Source organism: Balaenoptera musculus, chromosome 3 (genome assembly GCF_009873245.2).
Source record: "Balaenoptera musculus isolate JJ_BM4_2016_0621 chromosome 3, mBalMus1.pri.v3, whole genome shotgun sequence".
NCBI classification, from domain to species: Eukaryota; Metazoa; Chordata; class Mammalia; order Artiodactyla; family Balaenopteridae; genus Balaenoptera; species Balaenoptera musculus.
The window spans coordinates 149,658,347-149,667,315 of NC_045787.1; the positions used below are offsets into that span (position 1 = coordinate 149,658,347).

The following is an 8,969-nucleotide window of genomic DNA, read 5'->3' on the forward strand; positions in this document are numbered from 1 at the left end:
TAAGTTATTTAAATTAAACCATGGCTTCTGACCTGCTGCTATCCCTCTGAAGAGAGGCCAGCCTGGCCCAGAGCTTGGACATGTGGATGGTCTAGGCAAGAGGGATCCTGAGGCTGCTGGGACCATCACCTTCGACTGGCCGCCTATTCTAAGAAGCCTCCTCTGGCACTTCTTGGCGCCCAGAACTGCCCGTTGCAGGCTTGCGCTGACACGTTGGTATCCAGCTGTAAGGACTGGGGAGGAGGTAAAGTTGGTCCATCATGGCCTCCCGATCCTCCGCAGAGAAATGCTAATGAAAAATCTCACAACTCTAGCCTGTCTGAATGAAACCCCAGGTTCTCCAGAAAAATGTTTCCACTTGCCTTTGGGAATCATTTTGTTCGTATGCTAGTTTAGTAGCAACTGCCAGCATCTTGAACCAGCTGCTAAAACTCGCCTGTGGTTTCCATCGTCGTCCTCATCCTGCCCCAGACCTCAGACCTGGGCAGTCTGAGCAGCCTGCCTCTCACCTTTGCTGTGTGCTCCCACATCCTCTAAGTCCTTTCTAGTAACTGAAAAGGGGAACCTCCAAGTTTTCCCGCTGCCTCCAGGAGGTGGGCCCATTAAGGGACAAGGGGAAGATTGCCATCAAAGATTTGAAGTAAAGGAGCCTTGCTGTCCCAGCCCGTGCCCTGTGAACACGGACCCACGAACTGCATAAAACGGAGTGTGGTGGCTGTTTGAGGTATACAATAAACGCCAAAAATTCGGATATGGTTTCACATAAATTCTGATTTTGAGGAACGTGTGCTTGGTGCTTATAGTTCCAGTGAGGGGCAGCTCTGGAGGGTGGTCCCAGAACACTTCCTGTGACACAGCGTGTCAAACAGCAAGTTCCAGTCCCCTAGCCCTTCAGTCCACATGGGGGTGGACGGTTAAGGAACATCAGCTTTGGCCTAATTCAGTACTTTTTTGGGGAGGAACCCAAACCCTTTCTTGGGAGGAGTTCTAGCTGTCGGGGCCAGAGCTAGGTGTGGAAATGGGAGCGAGAACATCTTTTGAGTGCCTCCATGCCAGAGGTCAGAATGCAGGCGGCGCCATTCCACAAGCATTCCCCCAGTACCTGCCTTGGGCTGGGCTCTGGGATTCCCAGACAAGGTCCCTGCACTCAAGCCCAGTCTGGTAGAGAAATGTTAACCAGACTAAAAGGTAGTTATGACTGTGATAGGCACTGCTACAGGAAGTCTGGGGCATGGGAACTCCAGCCTGGGGGTAGAGGAAGGTGGTATGGAAGGTTTCCTAAAGCTGGCACCTGAACTGGGTGAAGAAACAAGGTTAAGGGCCCAGCCTGGTCAAAGGCATGAATTTGGAATGCTGTGAAGGGCAGAAGTTAGGAGGCCAAATCACGAAGGCCCCCAGGAGCTCTGCTGCAGACTCAAATCATAAAGGCTGTGCTCGAGGTGTTCACAGTGGCCAGTCACTGCTGGAGTCTAGCAGGCCGGATCTGATGGGGGGTGGTTTCTGTCTAGTTTCCAGCCTGCCTTAATGGTGTGGGACGGGTGGGCTGCCTTCAGGGTCCAAAGAGAAGGTCAGCAAGAGAAAGTCTAGGCTTAGTCATCGTGCAGACTTGACTTCAAACCCCACGTTAACGCCTCTCAAGCCTGTTTCCCTTCCTGCAACATGAAGATACCACACAACCTTACAGGGTTTTATGTGAAATGTTCTATGTAAAAACATAAGCCCTTCTTTTCAAGAGCAGTGAGGAGAGACAAATTTTATGTGCTTTAAGGAGAAAGCTTAGGAACAGAGGTTTTCTGTATTATTAATAGCTGAGGATAACGTATCAAGACAAGAAAATGCCCAGCACCCACCCCACAGCTTGTCTGTGATCCTGCTATATACCAGTCGTGCCACCGAATTAGGCAGGCCTGGCCCCAAGGAATGGCCATGCAGTGTGTAGCCCAGTGCTTGGCACACAGCACAGTGGTATTCAGCAGTCCCCAGATGGTCTCAGAAAGCAGGTTTGGGGGCCTCAGATTCCCTTCAGGAAAGACAAGTAGCAAAGGCAGGTCACTTGAAGACAGACCAGGAGGCAGCTATACAGCTCCTTACTCTCTGGCACTTGAGCCACAGCTGGCCTCAGACCAGGGCCATGGAGAACCGGTCCACCAGCCCCCAGCCTGGGGTGAGGCAAGCACTGGAAGCCCCTCCCAAGCAGCCCAGGGTTCCCAGCAGGCTTCTGTAGAAGCGTTAGTGGAACTGCTATGCAGGAAACCAAGGCAGAGCAGTGGAACCAGAACAGGGGAGAAGAGGAGGGAGGCTGTGCCTAGAAGGGCATGTGAATATGGAGCAAAAAGGGCTGAATGGCCTCTTTACCTTGGCTGAGTAGGTTTTTGCAGGGGCAGCCCCAGGGCTTGGCTGGGAGGGGCAAATGCAAAACCATCAGAGAAGTAAAATACTGTATTTTATTGTACACAGACTACATTCAAACAAACCACCCACTCTGAAAACAGCAGGTTCTGGCTTTTCCCAGAGACTCCAGAAGAACATAAATTGAAGCCTCTGGGAGACAGTGCCTTCCCCAAAGGGAAGTGTGAGAGATTTTGTGTGTGTGTGTGTGTATGTGTGTGCTGTAACCTTTTGATTCCATAGGGTTTGGCTAGCCTCATCTGTAGCCGCACACCTCTCCTTGCCTTAAACCCTGGCTCCAGCTTCTCTGGTACAGGAGGAAGTCTCAACCTGGGGCAGGTGTAAACCAGTCACTCAACCTCCATCTTATTCTTCTGCAAAGAATCGACAAAGGCTTGCCACTCTGCTGGGTAAAAACGCTTATAGACGTTGATCTTATTCCGAATCTGTTTTGGGGTATCTTGATAGTAATTCTTCTCATCCCGGGCCATAGCCTAAGAAGGGAGAAGGGCCACTTGAAGAAGGCTGGACAGGCAAGGTTCAAATCCTAGCCCTGAGTTGGGCAAGCTACTTCCAATCCCTGAGGTTCAGATTCCTCACCTCAAAAGCCATAGTGTATGTGGGGAAATGCCCTCAGGGACTAGGCAGGAGCTGGGACCAGCTGAGTAGCTCATTCTCCATCCATCGCCAACTGATCCCACCTGGGCACGGGGGTTCATTGTACCCAGATCTTTCAATTTTTCGGAGAAGCCAAAAATAAGGACTTTTATTTGAAACCTCCGATAATTAAAATGGCAACTACAGTTAACCCTTGAACAACACAGATGTGAACTGCATGGGTCGACTTATACACAGATATTTTCCAGTAGTAAATACTACAGCACTACATGGTCCATGGTTGGTTGAATCCCTAGATGCGAGGAACCACAGACTTGGAGGACCAACTATAAATATAGACAGATTAACTCTCAAGTTGTTCAAGGGTCACCTGTAGTTCAAGTTGATTAATAAAAATACCATGCAAGCAAAACATATCAATGAGTGCGATATGAACCACAGGCCACTCAGTCTATCCAATTATAAGCATTCTGTCAATGGCATCCATTTCTTAGGGTCTCTCTTTCCTCTCTGTTTCCACTCAGTCTCAGGAAACAGGCAATAGGCAAGCATATCAGACCCTGAATGGTCCAGGGTACCTTCCCAAAGGGCCCAAGTGGTTCCTCCTGCCAGGCCTAAGCCACTCACCTTATAGTCCTCCCCATGGTTCTCCACCATGTAGCAAACATAGTCAATGAGATCCCGAGATAGCGTATTTCCTTTCTTTTCTGGAAGGCTGGCTTCTGCCTCCAGGTCTGGGTTGAGAGAAGCCGAGAGACAGGGAATGAGGCTTTACTTCCTGCACAAGTTGAGCTGCTCAGTCAATCCCAAGCCACAAGAGTTGCTACACCAACCATCTGATGAGCTTTTCCATCTGCAAATTCAGTGCTAGAAACTTCTTTTTAGGCCCTCAGGTCCCAGACTCTGTCTATGGCACAAGCATCTATCAGTATGGCAATGAACTGAAAGGCAAGTCACCGCTCTTTGGGTCTCAGATGGGTGAAAGAAAGGCACCAAACTAAAAATCTCTACTTAGTGCCAGGTCCTGGGGACAGAGATGAAGATGCATTGCCTGTCCACAGGACAGGGCTCCCTTCCAGCTCCAAAACTCTCTGAGAACCTCTTGAAGAGTTAATAACAATACGTGAAATGGAAAGGTGTGAATAAATGAGAACTCGAGCTCTAAGAACTAGGGCCTGAGGCACCTCTCTGCTCCATGTGAGGGGAAAAGCCAAGCTCCAATAATGGCCTCACACCTAAAATAGCTAGGTAAATACTCCCCCATTCCTCATCTATGAAGGGAGAAAAATAGCTACCTCATGGAAATGAGGTAGTCAAATCTTATCCGGGGTTAGGTGCTAAAATTGCTTATAGTCAAAATTATCTTTGACTTGGTTGCCATGGGTTGTGGGGAGGGGAGAACAGGGCATTATTGTTTAATGAGTAAGGAGTTTCAGTCGTGCAAGATGAAAGTTCTGGAGTTCTGTTGCAAGACAATGTGAATATACTTAACACTACTGAGCTATACATTTTAAAATGATTAAGATGGTAAATTTTATGTGCTTTTTAACCACAATTAAAATTTTTTTTAATTAAAGAATTAAAAGTAAAATTTTTTAAGATTAGCTTTGACTGCAGAGAGTACACACGATTTTGTATATACAGTCCTGTGCAGTCAGTAACTCTTACAAGAATCATTAAAATAAACTACAGACAGGAACTCACAGAATTCTATATCAAATGTCTGGTCATTCAGATACTTTAAACTTTAGGAGAACTGTTAAATATCACAGACAGGAAAGAGGAAGGATGGGTAGAATATTCCAGAGTATTCCTGCTTCCCTGCAGAATTTACCCTCTTCTGTTTTAATATTCAGTCTCTATAGCCTTAATATACATAAAATTGGATTTATCACTGGAAAGATTACATGGTGGAATCTTTAAAAAAATCTGTTCATCCTTAATCTCATGAGAAGCTGAATGTGTGCCTGAGACTTACCGTTTTCTCTTCTATCCTCTCAGGCACTAGTTACATCCTCCCTGAACATCTCTGACCTCCCTTCACACACTGGAGCTTAGCCAGTAGACTGAAAATGTCTCAGCTGGAACACAGTCGTAACTCTGCAAGCTGAGCCCTAGACCAGCTCACTTCTTCCCTCTGAACCTCAGTTTCTCCATCTGTAAAATGAGAACATCTGAGGGTCCTTTCCAGCTCTAACTGAGCAGGATGGTGACCTAGAGGAATGTGGCCCACACCCACCATTGAGCACATAGGGCTTCCGCATGAGCTCCTTAGGCCTCTCCTCCACGTCCACTTCCAGGGCCTTTACCTGCAGAGAACAGAGACCGTGAGACCAGTAGACACAGGAAAAGATCCTGGATGAGGGGAAATTCTAAAGGCTCCTGCCCGTCCCAACACAACTGCATTACCCACAAGGATCCCTCCACAAAGGCAAGAATAGATGACAAAAAGAACTAATGCCCTGGAAGCTTCGTGGTTCCCAAGAGGCTCAAGTAAGCAATTCATCTTTCTGTGCCTAACTATAAAATGGGCATAATACCCCTTGCCTGCCTCACTTAACTGTGCGGTTAGCAAATGAAACAATGCACGTGAAAGCACTTTATACTTTACAATGAGGAAGAGATGTCAGACATCTTTTATGCAGAGGAGCAAGCTGACGGTGCTTGGCTATAGCTTCATAATTGTTCAAGAAACAGTAGTGCCATTTTCTTCTGGCACGAAGGGATAAAAAGAAACATGCCTGAAGGCAATGGGACAAATCCAATCAGCAAGCCCGTTCATTAGGTTAACTATTTATTGAGCACTAGTCACATCCTAGGCACCACAGGATTTAGTAGTGAATGGAACACAGATTCTTGTCCCCAGGAGATTATGTTGGGGGAAAGAGGCACAGACAATAAACAAATATACAATATAATATACCATCAAGTATTTACAAGTGCCAATGAATTAAAATAAAGCAGGAAATAAGTTACTGAGTGAAAAGGGGTGCTATTTTTGAGAGCGGTCCAGAAAAAGAATTATTCCGGAGAAATTAGCCCTGGGAAAAACTACCCCTAGGGAAGCCTCAGACCAAGGACGATTGGATAACTGAGAAAAGGTGTAAGGAACAATAAGTAAAGATTCCAAACTCCTTATTAGGAAAGTTAAGGGCAGAAAAAGATAAATTCTGGAAAATATGGCTGAGATGCCAAGGGACCCAAACAGTTTAATTTCAGAGGAAAAAAAGTAAGTGCAGAAGGAAAGGGGAAGCTCCAACCCAGGTCCAATGTGTGCTGGGGGAGGGAGTATGAAGGGACCCTCAACCACAGTCAGTACAGCCTGGCCGAGTGGGCTGTGGGGAAGTCGCAAACCCAGGAAGGGAGTGAGGGAGGTAATAGGATTAAGTTCTGAAACCCAGCTAAGTATGGCGGGGGTGGGGGGTGGGGGGCGGGGGGGAGCTGGAGGTGGAGGGCAAGGGCCGGGACCCTACCACGTCACTACCTTTCTCTTAAGAAGGGGCACTGCCCTGTTGGGGTCCATAGCCAAACCCATATCGGCCAGGTTCTGCCGCACCGATTTGGTCTGGTCCCAGGCATGTCGGATGTGCGAGCTACGGGAAAAGAGAGGGCGATCTAGTAACCATCATCTCGCCGGCTGTCCCGCCCGAGGCCCCCTGCCTTCTGAACCTTGGTCCCCCTCACCATTCGATCCGCGGCGCTGCCTTCCGTCGAGCATTCCGGTTCAGACGCTTCCGGTTAACATTATAACCGAACTTCTGCCTCCGAGTCTTCCCCTTGGCTTTAGGCATCGCGCTGACCCCAGCACGGGTAACTCAGACTCGGGGCCTCTCACTCCAAGTACCTCGTGTAGCGACTCCTTCCGGCTAGTGATCGCGTGGTTTCGCAGGCTTTGGGGAAATGTAGTCCTCCTCGCAGCGACAGCAGACTGATTACTACGACTCCCAGAGTGCCATGAGGGATTACACCTGCGTACAACACTGAGCAAAGTCCTTTTCCCCGCCTTCTTTGATGACCTCATCAGGAGGCGGGGTTTAGCGTCCGGATTTTCTCCTACGGCTGTAGCCTAAAACATGGCGACTCCTCGCCCTGTCACTCCGGAGGCACCCTTTGAACCATCGCAGCCCCCAGTCATTGAGGGCTTTAGCCCCAGTGTATACAGCACTTCGGAAAGCTTCAAGGAAAAGTTTCTTCGCAAGACCCGCGAGAACCCAATGGTACCCATAGGTAAGCAAGCGGGCTCTAAAGGTACTGTAGACCAAGAAGACAGTGATATAGAGGGGAATGAAATCGGGGAGGACCGGGGACGCCAGGTGGGGACCGGAATGAGAGTGGACCAGAGATGCAGCGAAGGGGCCGGGCGGTGAGGGGCTGGGCGGTGATTGGAGCAGGAGCTGGACGGGATGGGGCGCTGAGATGGGGCCGATTCTGACTCGAAGGACCCCCGCTTCGGCCAGCCCCTCCCACCTCAGCTCCACCCCATACCCCCCTCTCCTCAGCTGCTGTTTAGAGATTTTGACCCTGGGGGCGGGAGCCCAAAGCGGGGAGGGTGCTTTCCACCTGCTTTGTCGCCTCTTCAGGCTGCCTGGGCACAGCGGCCGCCCTTACCTACGGCCTCTACTGCTTCCACCGGGGTCAGAGCCAGCGCTCCCAGCTCATGATGCGCACTCGAATCGCCGCCCAGGGCTTCACGGTCGTAGCCATCTTGATGGGTCTGGCTGCCTCCACTCTGAAATCTCGACCCTGAGTCGGTGGCCTGGCCTTGAAAGCTCCGCGGAGATCGTTCCCAGCTCCAGGAGCAACCACCGGTCCTGCCACTGGCATTATTCCCTCATCTCCCCTGACAAGCCCCTGTATCAGTGGGGGCAGAAGTGGCCAATTGTGTAACCGACAGATTTTTTTCAGAAATCTCAGGTTCGGTTCAGTTTGAGTGTTGCATACTTCTAGTTGTGCTGCACCTTCTCCACTCCCTACTTAATAAACTCTGATCCACTTGTAGTTTGGTGAATTCATTCCCAGTCTCACCCCCATGGTTTTTGGTCTTTGGTTTTAGGAGAAAACAGACTAAAGACTGCAGGGACTCTTAGAATTCCAATAGTCTACTGATTCTCAAACTTTCCTGGTAAGAATCACCCTGGGGTACTTATTAAAAGTAGAGAGTCTCTACAGTGATGTTATACGAAAAAAAACAAAAAACAAAAAACTGATCTTTCCAACAGTTTTCAAACTTTCAGTAGAAAACCTTCCTTCATACGAGGGCTGCCATGGTTCTGTCAGAGGCAGGGGGCTCTGCCCTCCACTTCTACTCCTGACCCCAATCCCACCTCCTGAGAGCACCTAAGGCTCCACTGATCTAGACCGTCTCAGCTTGGTTCTTGATGCATTTTACGGACCAGGAAACTGAGGCTTAGAGAAGCAGCCTGGTGTAACAGAAAGAGCATAAAGCATAATCCCAAAGCTTGCCAGTGGTTTGTGGCAGCACCTAGTGTTTTATGGCTAAGGAAAAAAGGAGGCTGGGGACCTGAGCAAACTCTAGAAAGAGGCAACTCATGAGTTTCTCATTCATGTAAAGTCTCAAACAGGTGTTCCTGGTCTGCAGTCAGCCCTAAAGTGTTGATTTGGATTCAGGTTCCTTCTATCCGTGACTCCATCAGTTTCAACACCAGCTGAATGACTTAGGCCAGCTAAGTTTCTTGCCCCCACCATGGTCTTTCAGCTGTAAGACAGAGATTATAAATGTAAAGCAGTACATTGTGGTGACCCTTGGCCTCCACAGGAACAGATATGAAGTGGTGAGGACTATGGCACTTCTAGAGAGGATGGCCACTATTTTTAACTGTTGGTGTTGTGGGCCGCCCCCCAAAAAAAGATTAGTTGAAGTCCTAACCCCAGTACCTCAGAATGTGACCTTATTTGGGAATAGGGTCTTTTCAGAGGTAATCAAGTTAAAATGAGGTCAGTAG

General features: G+C 48.8%; 2 protein-coding genes across 2 annotated transcripts; one reads left to right on the forward strand and one right to left on the reverse strand.

The window, feature by feature from the left end:
• Positions 1 to 2,426: 2,426 nt before the first annotated feature.
• On the reverse strand, positions 2,427 to 6,911 carry NOP16 (NOP16 nucleolar protein). The gene is made up of 5 exons (XM_036846530.1): positions 6,691 to 6,911; positions 6,491 to 6,599; positions 5,246 to 5,315; positions 3,634 to 3,740; positions 2,427 to 2,882 (listed from the first exon to the last, which is right to left on the reverse strand). Exons 1-5 carry the CDS (start codon positions 6,795 to 6,797, stop codon positions 2,739 to 2,741), a joined length of 537 nt encoding a protein of 178 aa, XP_036702425.1. The 5' UTR covers positions 6,798 to 6,911; the 3' UTR covers positions 2,427 to 2,738.
• Positions 6,912 to 7,030: 119 nt separating this feature from the next.
• On the forward strand, positions 7,031 to 8,018 carry HIGD2A (HIG1 hypoxia inducible domain family member 2A). The gene is made up of 2 exons (XM_036846531.1): positions 7,031 to 7,233; positions 7,587 to 8,018. Exons 1-2 carry the CDS (start codon positions 7,080 to 7,082, stop codon positions 7,751 to 7,753), a joined length of 321 nt encoding a protein of 106 aa, XP_036702426.1. The 5' UTR covers positions 7,031 to 7,079; the 3' UTR covers positions 7,754 to 8,018.
• Positions 8,019 to 8,969: the final 951 nt, after the last annotated feature.

Coding starts and splice junctions, on each gene's coding strand:
- NOP16 (XM_036846530.1), bottom strand. CDS start 6,797: ATGCCTAAAGCCAAGGGGAAGACTCGGAGGCAGAAGTTCGGTTATAAT. Junction 5,316..6,490: donor TGCCCCTTCTTAAGAGAAAG/GTAGTGACGTGG, acceptor TGTTCTCTGCAG/GTAAAGGCCCTGGAAGTGGA. Junction 2,883..3,633: donor ACCATGGGGAGGACTATAAG/GTGAGTGGCTTA, acceptor CTCCCTTCTTAG/GCTATGGCCCGGGATGAGAA.
- HIGD2A (XM_036846531.1), top strand. CDS start 7,080: ATGGCGACTCCTCGCCCTGTCACTCCGGAGGCACCCTTTGAACCATCG. Junction 7,234..7,586: donor GAACCCAATGGTACCCATAG/GTAAGCAAGCGG, acceptor TCGCCTCTTCAG/GCTGCCTGGGCACAGCGGCC.